Below are 15,338 nucleotides of genomic sequence, written 5' to 3'. Positions count from 1 at the left end.
TAAATATTCGATATTGATTTTTGTCCAGTAAGCCTTAGTTATCCTATTCTTACTGCATTGCCAACAATTTAGTTAAAATTTTCGAAAATTTTAGTAATCCTTTTACAGCCAATTGTCTGATCTTTTATCTTGAACTAGCAGGGCTATCCAATGTTGGCTGGGATCCTGCATTAGAAAATAAGTTTTAAAAAGTTTGTGTAATATTTTTCTTTGAAAACTTCTCAACATACGCTCTGGTAGGTTACTTTTTGAACACACTTCTCTCTCTCTCTCTCTCTCCCCCAATCCTCTCTCTCTCTCTCTCTCTCTCTCTCTCTCTCTCTCTCTCTCTCTCTCTCTCTCTCTCTCTCTCTCTCTCTCTCTCTCTCTCCCTCAATCCTCTCTCTCTCTCTCTCCCTTAATCCTCTCTCTCTCCCTTAATCCTCTCTCTCTCCCTTAATCCTCTCTCTCTCCCTTTATCCTCTCTCTCTCTCCCTTAATCCTCTCTCTCTCCCTCAATCCTCTCTCTCTCTCTCTCTCTCCATCCTCTCTCTCTCCATCCTCTCTCTCTCCCTCAATCCTCTCTCTCTCAATCCTCTCTCTCTCTCTCCCTCAATCCTCTCTCTCTCTCCCCCCAATCCTCTCTCTCTCCCCCCAATCCTCTCCCTCTCTCCCCCAATCCTCTCTCTCTCTCTCCCCCAATTCTCTCTCTCTCTCTCCCCCCAATTCTCTCTCTCGCCCTCCCAATTCTCTCTCCCTCTCTATGGTATGGTTAGGGGGGGGCATGCTGACACTTGGTCAAGGAAAAACAGAAATGTCTATGGGATTTTGTCAGAAAGAAAAAAAACACAAATGATATTTTATCTCATTTGCTGTTATATATCAGTTAACAACGAAAAGGTTGTTTTTAAAACCTCTGTTGAGTGATATGGAAGACAGCTGGGGTGACTAATAACTCCTAATTTGATGATGAGTTAACACCTCAGTGCAATGAGGGTAAAAAAGAAATTGTATAGATAAAGACGAGAGGAGGAGTAGAAATTAGGAAAACAGAGAGAGGGAGGAAATTCAAAAGAAGAAAAGTTGAAAAGCTCTTGTTTTTAGCTGGGAAATTAATTAGAGGAACTTGTTATGCAACCTGCATCATGAAGCTCGGATCAAAGAACTCGACTTTAAACAAGTGTAGAACGATTTATGAATAATTATTTTGCTTCGTTATATAAAAATGTCCCAGAGTTTTTCCTTCTTTCTCGATTGCCGGCCTGAATGAAGATACAGTTTATTTCAGGTATGCCCTGACGCCAGATGATGAAAGAGATCCAGCACGAAGCCAGAGTGACGACCGAAATCGACAATGTTGCCACACGGAATTAAGGTCATGCACATTTCGCATGCCCTGAGCAGCAGAAAGATATTTTCCAGTGACCAGTGAGAGTCTGGTCACCCTTGAGGGGTCCACCACTAAAGTAAGAATGTAGCCCTGCTGGGTTGCATCTATGGTCCTGTGAGCTGGGAGCGACGAACACGGCCAGAAGTACATCACAAGTGAACCAGGATAGCAACGGATGCGGCTCGGCCCTCGGACAGAGAGGGTGTTAGGGTTATACTCCCCCCAATTCTTTCTCTCTCCTCCCCCCAATTCTTTCTCTCTCTCCTCCCTCCAATTCTTTCTCTCTCTCCTCCCCCCAATTCTTTCTCTCTCTCCTCCCCCCAATTCTTTCTCTCCTCCCCCCAATTCTTTCTCTCTCTCCTCCCCCCAATTCTTTCTCTCTCTCCTCCCCCAATTCTTTCTCTCCCCTCCTCCCCAATTCTTTCTCTCTCCTCCTCCCCAATTCTTTCTCTCTCTCTCTCTCTTTCCCTCATTTGCTCTCTCTCTCTCTTCCATTGCCTCTATCTTGCTTTCTCTCTCTCGACACTCTGTCATTACTTTTTGAACACCCCTCTTTCTCTCACACTGATGCTACCAGATCAGGCTGTTTGAAGATATTGGCTTTCTGACCTAAAATACACCAAACACTAATGTTTCTTTTTTCTTTTCCCTTCGCAAAACTCAATCATGTTCTGCAAAGTAACAATTTTCTCTACAAAACAACCAAACCAAACACCATGAATAAATATTTAAGCATGAAAAGAACTTGAAGCAAAACTTGTTTTTTTTTTTTACTGGATTCAGCATTAAATAACCCAAAAAGAGTTGATATGCCATAAACAAAACCAAACTTTCTCTCTCCTTCTCGATATATCCTCCTCTTTCTCTCTCAATTAGTTCAATATCATTTTTTATGTTGCCACGGTATTCAGACTGTCAACATATGTTTCTCGCTGTTGTCCTCAGCTCCTTCTGCTCACGATGTTTCCCGTTATTATTGGCTGGTTGTCGGAGAGTAGTTTAATGACGATCAGGTGTCACCTGTCTAGCATGGTAATCATTACTGAGTGAGATCTTCTGATTCAGAACCCTATTCACGCTGTTTCTTGAATAAAGAGTTAGATGTATTGCCATAGCTTTCTTTCCAGATATACAGACAGAAGGTTGCAGTTTCTTTCTGTCCAAGCAGTGTCCGTACTGGGCGATAGTCCTGATCATTATAGCCAGAGCTATCTTCTGTTCAGCATAACAAAATACGAAACCAGGAACAGAAATATTTCTGTTTGCTCCTGTATTACATCAGTTACCTGCTTTCCATGACCTCACGTTATCCTGATCAGGGGGCTAAGTGAGTTCCTGACCATGCTCAAGGATCTCCCACGGACTAGCAGAGAGAAGAAGGCATCTTACTTTTCTTTTGACAGTAGTGCTGTCCCGCTACCCAATATAATAGAAGACAAGAAAACTACAACCCAAAACGCTTTGTGCATTGTTTTTCATCTTCTCTTTTCGTTATGGTCAGGCTGCCATCTCTTACATTGGTGATTGCCAAGGATGCAAGCATTAGCTTACAAGTATAAAAAAGCATAATAAAACAAACAGGGTTCAAAACCAACTTCGTAATCTGATGCCCTTTTCTCTTCCTTACAACCTTTTCCCCACAGTAAAGACGTTGCGAACCTGTCTCTGCTCTATCATTATTTTCATGGCAAGTGCTTGTCTGAGCTCCAATTTATGGTCCCTCATGCCAAACTTTCACAAAAAACACTTGACAAACTATAACCACTATGAACAATGGCCCCCACTCTCTATCTATGCCTAAATCTAAATGCAGATTCCATGAACAAAGTTTCTTTCCTATAACTGCCTGCCTGTGGAGCACTTCCTGGCCGATTACAATATGGTAGCCTTCAAGTCCAATGTAAAGTTCTTGTTGAGCTGCCCCCTTAAATAACCCAAATTCTACCCAGTGTACACCATGAACAATTACTTCACAACCACCTTACTTTCATCAACCCTTATCCTCAAGAAACCTTTGGGCCTTGATAAGTGGTGACTCCCTTGAGAAAACAAACAAAATTAATCAAAAGTAAAAAATGGCAAATAAAATATAAATAAAAATATTACGAAATTACTAATTTCTGAATCTTTTTATTCATATTTTTTTTAGTCTTTTCCAATTATTCAATACTAGGGAGGGGGCTTTGCTCGGTCGTAAGATACACTTAAATATGATATTTTAATTTGACTAGATTTTGTATATATTATTATGGAGTAGTGATTTCAAAAGTTAAAAAAAAAAAGTATTTGGGTGCCATCAGTTAGAATTGAAACCGAAAGCAAAACTGTAACATTCAAAGCTGGTGATGTTACCACTGTACCAACGGGACACGCATGTGAACTGATGAAAAATAAAAAATAAACTAAGATGAATCTAGAAAATGTATAACAATTTTGGCCTATTTTTGACCCCTTAAAAATATTTTAAAAAGATCCATAAAAGACGGTCCGTAAAAAAATCCAATCATTTGAGGCCCCTAGCGCTGCTCTGCGACTTTTAGTTTCGGAAGAGATAGTTTGAAAATATGGACACAGACAGATATAGTGAGTTTTAGAAATTGGATTATTTTTCAGTCTTTTCTAATTATTTTTTTTTCCTCCGTCTTTTCTAATTATTATTTTTTTTTCCTCCGTCTTTTCTAATTATTTAATTTTTTTTTTTCCTCCGTCTTTTCTAATTATTTAATTTTTTTTTTCCTCCGTCTTTTCTCATTATTATTTTTTTTTTCCTCCGTCTTTTCTAATTATTATTTTTTTTTTTCCGCCATCGTTTCTAATTATTTTTTTTTTTTTCCTCCGTCTTTTCTAATTTTTTTTTTTTTCCTCCGTCTTTTCTAATTTTTTTTTTTTTCCTCCGTCTTTTCTAATTATTATTTTTTTTTTCCTCCGTCTTTTCTAATTATTATTTTTTTTTCCTCCGTCTTTTCTAATTATTTTTTTTTTTTTTTCCTCCGTCTTTTCTAATTATTTTTTTTTTCCTCTGTCTTTTCTAATTATTTTTTTTTTCCTCCGTCTTTTCTAATTATTTTTTTTTTCCTCCGTCTTTTCTAATTATTTAATTTTTTTTTTCAGTCTTTTCCAATTAGTGGTTCCAGCTCTCCAATATGTAAAGATAACCAACGTATCTGCAAAAGTTAATCCCAAATTCGGATTATCTGAGAAACCAAATATCAGCAAACAATTCCTCGATTTTATGATGGATGTTCTGCTTCTGCCATATAAGTAAGTCTTTGTCTTTTTACCAATTGTTATATATGCATGTCTGTTGAATAATTTATTTTTTATACTGTGTTACAGCTTGCTTATGAAGGTCAAAAGGCTACTCGAGGATAATGGTTAACAAGATTGTCTGTTGGACCATAAACAACAAACACCTTGAAGATTCAAAATGAGGTGAAGTCCAAAAATGCAGTACATACTGTTAAGACGGCGGAAGCGGACTCAGTTTAGCTAAAATATGGAACGGAAGTCACTAAGCATGAAACGAAATACAAAACCATATGGAAATAATTTATTTCAGAAAATTTAGTTTTAACATTTCTTGTGCTATCATAAAACAAAAAACATAATGAACTTTCATTTTTTATATTTCTATAAATAGTTTTTTTTTTTGTTTGAACACTTGTGTTTTCATGAAAAATTTTTATTCTTTATGTTTCTAAAATTTGAAATAATATTTTTATTTCTTTCATAAGTTTTATCGCAGAATTTTGTCAAATAATGTATGAAAGTTTTTTATTAACACTTTTTATGCTATCATGACACAATAAAAAAAAACTTTGGTTTCGGAATTCAATTAAAAGTAGCTACCTTGTTTTATGATATACTAGCGAGGGGTACCCGACATTGCCCGGTGTTTGGAGGTGTGTGTAGGGGGTTTAAAATTAAAAAAAAAAGTTTTGGTAGGTAAGTATGGAGGATGGAACCTGAAGCCTTGAGCCGAAGTTGAAAATTAAAGTGTAAAAAAAAAACGTGTGACGTTAACCACTGCGCCACCACAAAATAGTAACGGAAACATGTTTGAATTTATTTAAGTATTAAGAATTGGCAGGTACCCATACTTAATGAGGTCAACTTTGACTGTAGGGCAGTATTTTATTTACTGCGGGGCAGGATTTTTTTTTTATTTTTCTCCCCAAGATGTTGTGAGGAAAACCAGCTTCCCATAAAAAGGGGATTGTCCAAATTGAGTAGCAGTTGTCTGATATAAGGAGAAACTCCACATTGATTAAAGCTGATTGCTTTCAGACATTTCCGGTGATCGCGACCGGAAAAATGCCACTAGAATTAGTTTCGCTTATATTATACGAAAAAACTTAATGCACATGCGGCGATCGAAAAATATCGAATATTTATCTTTTCAAAGTCGAGCAAATTAAATAGACAGGTGACCCCTGTTGTTAACTCGTAGATATTATTATTTAGACGTGATATAAAAAGTTTTAAGAAGAAGTGAGTCGACACAAAAAGCGAACCTACATACACACATTTTTGCTTTTATATATATAGATTATTTGTAACAAAATTATGTGATAAAATTTGAAAATTTTAAATTATTTCCATATGAATATATTTTAAATATTTAGAAAATTATTTATAGTAAATAAATATATATAAAAAATATAAGTTTATTATTTTTTTTTCTTGTTTCATGATAAAACAAGAAGTGTTTCCATATGGTTTTGTATTTCGTTTCATGCTTAGTAACTTTTGTTCCATATTTAGGTAAACTATCGTGAATTTTTGGATTTATCCCAAAATAAATAAAATGAGAACTGATTAATATTGGATTTGAAAACGACCATGTTGTAATCACTTTGGAAGCAGCTTCATGGTATTATATTCCATAGTGGAGAAGATCTCTGAAAGAAACTTTATTCATGGAAATTCCATTTAGATTTAGGTACACAAAGGATGAAAGTAAATTTTTTTTACAATGGTTATAGGTAGACAAGTTTCTGCTATGAATCTTTTATCAGAGGTAGGTGGGATCAGAGATTGGTGTTCAGTCAAGCACTTATGAAAATAAAAATAGTGTAAAAAGAAGCTGGTAATGTTGTATATTGAAGGGGAGAGCTCCTGGTTTTTAGTTAGAAACAAAGTAATTAAGGTCAAAGATAATTATTATTAAAGAAGAATGCTGGAATTGAACTCAATTATCAAAAGTAAAATGAATACATTATTGTCATTTAGATAGGATTCCAGGAATGCAGTGGAATTATCCATTGTAGTTAGAAATAAATATAAAACAAAGTTACAGGAATAATGGAACAGTGCAATTAAGGAATGTCCTTTTTGTTTCCAGGACACATGTTGGAACTATATGCATGTACATGTGCATCCCATGCACATGTTGGCCACGTTCTGATGTCACAAAGAAATATAGATTCAATATATACAGTTAGAGGTAGAGAGAGGAGAGAGAGAGTTAGCCTAAGCTCCTTCAGAAAGCGAATGGGGGAGGAGAAGACAAAATATAGAAATCTAACAAGGTATCAGATTCTGATCATTCTCATCACCAGCTGGAAAATAAATGTCTTTGTATTGTTGTATAAGCCTTTGTCTTCATTTGTCATCAACCGCAAGATAATGTGTTTTATCTTTATCATATTGTATAATGAACTTTATATGAAACCCCTTCCAAAGTGTTGACTGTATTCCCTCATCAATAATGTATCTCTCCCTTTGTGTTTAAAAAACTGTCCCTACACACATCGTCTCTTCACCTCTTTAATCTATCTTTTATTATAAACTAGTCTGGGTGCCCGGCGTTGCCCGGGTGTTTGGAGGTGTGTGTTGAGCAACAAAAAAAAAAGTGGTAGTAAGCAGGCAGGCTCGAACCCGTGACGGAAAAAGGCGGAAAAGAAATTGAAAGAAAATCTGACATCTTACCGCTACTCCATGACGTGACCAGAATTTCGGAACATTAAAATTAGGTAAAGTCAATCCAACCAATACAATGACTTGCAAAAATAGCTCACTAAAAATCGACCCCTCCTTGTAGAAAACTGCCCAGTTGAGGGTGGAGGAATTAATGTTTTTGGCCAATTTTTTGACTGAGACGTCGAGCTACAAAATGATACCAATCTTGTGAAAATGCGTTACCGCTGTCGAAAGTTTTAGGCATACATACATACATACATTTAAACAGACAGGTGAGATTTATAAATCTCAATTGTCTGTTTCAATGTATGTATAGATTAATCTATCTTCTATAAATATAAAAGCGAAAATGTGTGTTTGTGTGTCCGCTAAAAACTTTCGACAGACACAACGAAAATTCATAAACTCGGTATCATATTGAAGCTATATCCTTCGCTCGAAAAATATCGAAAAATTGGTCAAAAATGTTCATTTTTTTCACCCCGAAATCGACAATTTTCGACAGGGGGAGGTCAACAAAAACGGTCCTCTCATGACGACGACCAGTTCTACGCATGCGTCAGATGACGTCATGACCTGATTTACTTTAAATAGTTGAAAAACTGAACAAATTTCATGTACGTCGCGTTAGCTCAGTTGGTTAGCACGTTGGTTCGTTATCTAAACGTTTTGGGTTCGGATCGTGGTGTGAGATGTCTTCTTTTTTTTTTTTCGATTTTTTAAATTTAAATATTGAACCAGTGTTATTTAAGCCATTTTTTACGTAACGTTCGTTTTTCTGCTTTTTTATTTTTTTACTTCGCTTATCCACCCCAACCACACACACACACACCCGGGTACCCACCGATTTTTTAATTTTAATATCGAAACAGGCTTATTTAAGCCATTTTTCACGTGTTCGTTTTTCTGTTTTCTTGTTTTTTCGATTTTTACATTTAACATCGTTCGTTTGCCTTACGTTAGTTTTTTTTTTGTTTTGTTTTTGTTTTTTCGATGTTTTGAAAAGCAAAACAAATTCTAAATAAGCACACTACCCGGCAATGCCGGGTACATATGGCTAGTTATATGCTTTGTTTTTTATGCTTTTTGTATCACTTACAATCCTAAAATAATAATGTTTTTTTTTTTGTTTTTGTTTTTTGATCTTGAATAAAGACAAACTGTTTTCGAAACACATGAAAATGCAAATATTATGTTTTCTTTGTTTGTTTGTTTTTTTTTAATTAAAAATGTTTCTTAATTTCAGATAATGTCATGTTCTTCATCAGAGAATGAAAAAATTTTTTTTTTTACTTTTTTTTTTCCTTGCAAGTAAAATGTCCACCCCTTGTGTTGTATAAAGATTGTACTAGGTAACGTATGCAGTTCTGTTGAAACTCTTCTTCTTTGAGGCACGTGTTCACCCTAGTGTTATTAAAATTGAGACTGATAGTTAAAATTCAAATTTAAAATCTTTTAACATCTTTTTTTTTTTTTCTTTTTTTTGATTTAGTGCTCATGTGTCTGTATCCGCATCTTCTGACGGAAGTGATGGTCGACCTGCCACTGCTCCAGCCAGGAATCCAGCTACGGCGCCGCCTCTTGTCGTACCCCCAGGGATGAGTGAACAGAGTTTGAAGAGAGTCACCGGTGACAATCCATTAAAACCGGAAGAATTGGAAAAATGTAAATTGGGGATCTTAAACTTCCTCGGTGGTGGAATATTTCCGGATGACAATGTTGTCTGTCATTATGTTATTGCAGCCGCAGACACGCGTCATAGGTGAGTAGTAGTAGTAGTAGATGTAGTCTATATAGAAAGAAAATATGATTACATTATATATATATACTAGTCTACCCGTAGGCCTTTGAAAGATAAGATGAAAAATGTTCAAAATAAAAAGTGATTTTGAGATTATATTGTCTTATGTCTTGAGTGAAAAAAATTAAACTCAGGAAGCCTCCAGAGCACTACTGCAAGCACTAATTCAAATAAGGAGGCCCTACTAAAAGCACTACTAAAACCAAGTTTCTGCTTTCCCTCCCCCTCCTTGAAGAGAAAATATTTTTTTAAGTAAGGCCTGAAAAAAAATAAATTGTCAGAATCTACAGGAGCGCTATTAAAAGCAGTAAACATGGTTATGAATATGATTATAGTTATATATTGTATATTTATATTTAAATCCGTTTTTTTTTTTTTAACTCGACTGGGTTAAATTACATTTCCAGTAGAACCCTGGGATACAGTATTAATCCATTTTGGGGTTGGTATCGTAACGTGAAATCGTCGTATAATAGGGCTTAATCAAAATTTTATACAGTACATATTAAAAATTAGTAACAAAATACAGTACAGTATATAATACACATGCATATAATCAAATAGCATTATAACTAACACTGTAAGATGGGGCAAATACCATGACCAGGGCCGGAAAAACATTTTATTCTGCATCATAACTGAAAAAAAAAAAAACGTATTCTAGGGCCACCATTTCAGGGTTTTACTGTATTTGTAAGGAAAACATGTTAAAAGAAGTTAAAACAAAAAAATATAGTTGACCTTGTGTATGCTTTGGATTATACCACTATCAGCCGGTCACTGCAGTGTGACCGGCAGACGTGTTATAGTAAATGTCTTACAGCGGTCTCCGGAATATTTGAAGATGGCCGTCATTAGGGTCTATAGGAAGAAAGGCATACCTGAAATGTTGGATGTGCTGTGTGGCATCTTCTTCTCTCAGGAAACGTCTTGACCTCTTCACCCTTGGTGGCGTTCTGACTGGAATTTTCTTTCTTCATTTTCCGGACCGCTTCGTTGTTTCAATGAAGGTATTTATGGAGGCATTTATGGCAGACACAAGAAAAACGACACGCGACACAATTGTAATATATATAAAGCATAACTAACTATTTTATTTTACAAAACATATATTACAAAAACTTTAACAATTAAAAACTGAACAATGGGCTCTTCAAAGCTAACTAACCTAACTAGTTTGGAGGGAGGGGATACCCCCCTCCCCTCATTTACGGAGAGAGAATATGCATCTTCACTTCATGGTGGTCGTGCAGGAAAGAAAGAGAAAGCTCTAGGAAAGGGAATTATTGGAAGGCGTTTCTTTGTATCTCTACGCCAATGGCCAAATAACAACCCGGCCATGTCGCAGAGTTTGTTAGAGACAGTGGCACAAAGAAATAGTGCCACAGAATAGCAGCAGTGGCTTTTAATATCGGACTTACGACAGCAGCCATGAAATAGGTAAGCAGACAAATTTTTTGAAACCGAAAGTCACAAACCAGACGGTTTAAACACCCAGGCAATTAAGCTGATCTGAGTTTTTATATATATATATATGTATATATATAATGTGAATTTAGCATCTGAAATAGAAACATACATAACCTCTATGGTATGTGCAGAATTACTTGACTGAAGTTCGACTTTATTTCAAGACAATGAAAACAAAATATATGACAATCAATCCACATAACAAGCTTGTTTTCTCTATCAACAGCAATACCAATGAGCTTCTTTTTTTTTTTAATTAAAAAGTATATGTTATGGTAAGGTTTTTAAAAAATTAGTCTTTAACCTTAAAAAATACAAAGAATAAAACTCTTTAATAAAACAAGGATGAAACTTTCAAAGCTGCGGCGACTTTTTTTGTTTACTGTAACAAAGCTTGTATTATTAATTAATAACACCAACATCTAGTTTTTAACATTACAAAAAAATGAAAATACGACGATAGTTTTAGAAAAATTGTAATTTTTATTAAACGAAAACTGCGATTTATTATTTATGTTAAAAACTAGACGTTGGTGTTATTATAAGCTTTGTTCAGTAAAAAAAAAAAAAGCCGCAGCTTTTTTTTCATATTTTCATCCTTGGTTTATTAAAAAGTTTTGTTTGAAAAAAAATTATAATTTCCTATCGTCGCATTTAATCACTTAGTAAGTCGTAAAAAATGTAGAAAAAAGTTCCGGCAGCTTCTTTAAATGGTTTCATCTAATGAAAATATTGTTGGTTCATTGGTTTTAACGTCATAAATTATGTTATGAAAACAGAAACGATTCTCGTAATAGTCGCATACAGACTACGTTTTGTATTATTAATGTTATCAGCTTTGCTACATTTTAAAAAAAAAATCGTCGCAGGTTTCGTTTTTTAATGTTTTGATTTAATTAAAAATATTGTTGCCTATTTAGGCCGCTACTAATAACAATATTTTTATTAAATCAAAACATAAAAAAAAGCTGTGACAAATTTTTTTTTTTTAATCTAGCAAAGTTGATAACATTAATAATACAACATGTATTAAGAGAATCGTTTTTGTTTTCATGTTACAGTTTTGTTTTTGTTTTGTTTTTTTCGACTACATTACAAAAAATGAAAATGCAACGATAATTGTAGAGGAACTACAACTGATATGAAAAATCCAACGATATTTTTATTAAGTCAACACATTAAAAAAAAAAAAAAGAAAAGAAAACTGCGGCATTTTTTTTATGTAACAAAGTTTATAAAATTAATAATACAAAACGTAGTCTTCATGCGACTATTAAGAGAATCGTTTCTGTTTTCAAATCACAATTTACGACGCTACAACCAATGATATTTTCATCAGATGAAAACATTTGAAAAAGAAGGTTGCGGCAACTGTTTTTTTTTTTTTTTTTTTTTTTTTTTAGATGAAAAAAATGAACGAATCTCTTAGTAAACTAGAGTTGTCTCCCTTTGCACAATGATAAATTGTAAAACAGCGCCAGATTATTTTCAAGCTGGCAACGTGAGACGATCATTCCTCTTGTACATATAGAATTTGAATTTTTTTTTTTTATATGAAAATAAAACTATGGGGATTGTGCAATAAAGTTAACAAACAATAAAAAGAGTCAAAAAATCAAATATACAACAAATAGACAATAAAAGCTTGTTTTGTTTTTAAGTAGTTGTAAATGGTTTTTGTTTCATCTCTAAAGTCATGTTTTTACGAGTTGTTAGCCAACAAGATGTTTTCCATGAAGAAGAATCAATTCTTGGCTAACAACTAATAAAAAAAGTGAATATTTGAGATGAAAAAAAAAAAGTATTTAAAAACACAACGAAAATGAGCAAGATAGATAGAAAAACAACTTATTTATTGAATATTTGAATTGTTTACTTTTTTTCATTTGTTGGCTTCACTGCACAATCCCCCAAAACTACTCGATCAATTTGTGTGATTTTTTTTTTTTTTTTTTTGGACTAAAATACTTTTTTTCTGTTATGAGTATGTACATCGTACAGATTTTTCTTTTTTTTTTTTTTTTTTTTCTTTTTTTAATGGAGTGGGGTGACAAGAATCAATTTTGTTTAAATATCCAGTTTCATTTTTATTTATTTATGTATTTTTTTATTTATTTTTTGCAGCATAGCCACAGCAGCTGATATGGAACTAAAGAGAATCATGGGGTTTGTATTTTTATTATTAGTGCTTCAAAGGTGTAGTGCTGTACTTGTGGAATAATAATAACGATATTAAATTTCCTAGAAATTCCCCTCTTTCTATGGGATTGCTTCCCCATAGGCTACAACTGAATTATCTTCAAATCCAATGTGATGAACTTGTCATATACCGTCCTCATCACATTTTCTTTTTCATTTCATTTGTCATTTTCAAGCCTCTCAATATTATTCTTTATCTTTCATTTATCAGTTCATCCATCTCATTAACCCTTATCCCCAAGTGGTTTTTAGCCTTGATAAGTGTTAACTCCTTAGTATAAGAAAATGGGGATTTATACAAATAGGGCCACAGGTGAAAATTGCAGTTCCAAATAAATTAACAGGAAAACTTGTATCCGGCAAAAATAGATATCTACACCGAAAAATAAGAAAAATTAGTAAATAGAATTTTAATTAAAAATAAAGTTCAAATATCAACTTTGAAATTAATTTCTCACATATCCATGATGACTGAGTATATTAAGAAGTTTGTTTTAATAATTTTTAAATAGAAAAGTGGGCATTTATCATCGATGTTAGCGCAAGAAAAAAAACTCAACTTTATATATGTTCCACACATGCAAATTTCTGGAACAGATTTTAAAACCACTCATGTGCCTCTAATTTACACAAAGCTCATCAGACAACATTTCTTGGCACTCTTTGAAAAGATTTCTCCAATTCTGTGCCAAGATAAGGGTCATATGCATACCAAGATGGAGTATCACTGGATGGAGTATCTGTGGAGGTGCTATTTTGAGCACTCTTTTTTGCCTTGAAATAGTTTAAATATCAACTATGAAATCTATCAAGTGACAATCTCTTCTGTTTTTCACAGACCCTTTCTTACAAAAGAGACATTATACATCATTGTTATTGCCGTGAAAGTGCTCAACTGAGCCCCAATCTCTGATCCCCTCGTTGTAAAACTTTCATAGCAGGCACTAGTCTTTTTTTTTTCTTTTTTTTTTTTTCTTTTTTTTCCATTCAATTTTCGCCCCAATCAAGGCACAGTACCACTTTGATGTAGGGGGCTACTATCAGGGGCATTATGAAGGGAGATGAGTGGCAAGATGTTTGTTCACATTACACTCAAACTTCTGCATGTCAGTACAGTTGGAAAAGCAGAAACCCGGAAGTAGGTTCCAAAGTCTAGCAGTTTTAGGGAAGAAACTATTGGAGTAAAAGGCTTTCTTACACCTGTGAAGGGGTGGGATTTAGCTGCTTGTTGGGTTTGTCGGGGGCGTTCACATCGAAAAGGGTACAAGTGCTTGTAGTTCGTCAGAGCATTCATCATTAAAGTACTTGTAGAACAGGCAGAGGGATGCAACATTTCGTCGATGTGACAGAGGCTGAAGCCTAGATAACAGTTCAAGACCTACCAAGTTGGCGACTCTCTTTTGAACCTTGTCAAGAAGTGAGAGGCAAGTAGCAGATGCACCAGCCCAAATGTGATAACAGTACAGGGTACTTCCAGGCATAAGTAGTTTTCTAGCACAGTAAAGAGAGCCCACCTTCTTGGCAGCAGCCTTGGCAATGCTCTCAATGTATTTATTACAGTTCATGTTCCCTGTAAATGTTAGGCCGAGGAGTTTAAAGGAAGTACTTTCGGGTAATGTGTTCTTGGCCATTGCTATTGGTGGTAGAGAAGGTTTCTTGTAATTATTGAGGAAACTAGTTTAGTCTTGGCAGCATTGAATGTGACCCTCCATTTTTGTCGCCATTCCACTACAGATTGGAGGTCATCCTCTAGTGTTTCTGCCATTTCCTTAGATATATGTGTGGTGTCATCAGCAAATATACCCATCTCAGAAGCAATTTTATCAGGGAGGTCATTTATGAATATCAAGAATAATAAAAGTCCTAGCATAGACCCTTGAGGTACTCTCGCATTTATATCATATTGTTTAGATGTATGACCATCGAGGACAACCTGGATTTTTCTCTTACTTAAGAAGGATTTAATTACAGTCTTACTACTACAATTGTGAAAAAATTATTGGGTGCTTGTACAGTATGGGGCACAGATGAAAATTGCATTCCAAGTAAAATTCATTTGCATTCCAGTGTGCACACTAATATTATATGCATATATCTATGATGAAATAAAAGTATCATACTTCAAAAATCATGTAAATTGATCACGTAGCTTTACTTTTTTTTAAATAAAATCATTTTTAAGCAATTAATGGGAATCCATAGGTATTACAACATAAATATTTCAAGTTTGAATTATTTTTTAATTATGTTTCTTTCTTTAAATATTTTTTTCAAAATGGTGGGTGAGACAGACACTTCTCGGATATGCATAACATTTAATTTTCTTATTTAAAAATATAATTATTTAATCAAATTACATAATTTTTGGAATATGCTTTTTTTTTGTCATGTGTACATACATTATACAGACTTTTCATTATTTTTTTTTTTTAATATAGTGAAATTGTAGACAATAACTCAACCCAAGTTTATTCAGGGTGAAAATATAATTTACCTAATACAAAGATGAAATTAGGCAAGAGTACAAGTTCATCTTGTGTCTATAACACACCTAAGGTATTACCTCTGTCAAGGAAG

General features: G+C 34.2%; 1 protein-coding gene across 1 annotated transcript in view; it reads left to right on the top strand.

The window, feature by feature from the left end:
- Nucleotides 1-15,338, top strand: part of LOC145287772 (proteasome adapter and scaffold protein ECM29-like) — a 184,835-nt gene that overhangs the window by 25,803 nt on the left and 143,694 nt on the right. Inside the window, exons 5-7 of the mRNA XM_080135598.1 lie at nt 4,481-4,630; nt 8,784-9,053; nt 12,687-12,728. Of these exons, the coding sequence (XP_079991724.1) occupies nt 4,481-4,630; nt 8,784-9,053; nt 12,687-12,728 (462 nt within the window). The remainder of the gene's footprint in view (nt 1-4,480; nt 4,631-8,783; nt 9,054-12,686; nt 12,729-15,338) is intronic.

Source organism: Euprymna scolopes, chromosome 11 (assembly GCF_053919585.1).
Source record: "Euprymna scolopes isolate OS-2025 chromosome 11, ASM5391958v1, whole genome shotgun sequence".
NCBI lineage: Eukaryota > Metazoa > Mollusca > Cephalopoda > Sepiida > Sepiolidae > Euprymna > Euprymna scolopes.
This window is presented reverse-complemented; position numbering and strand designations above follow the sequence as displayed.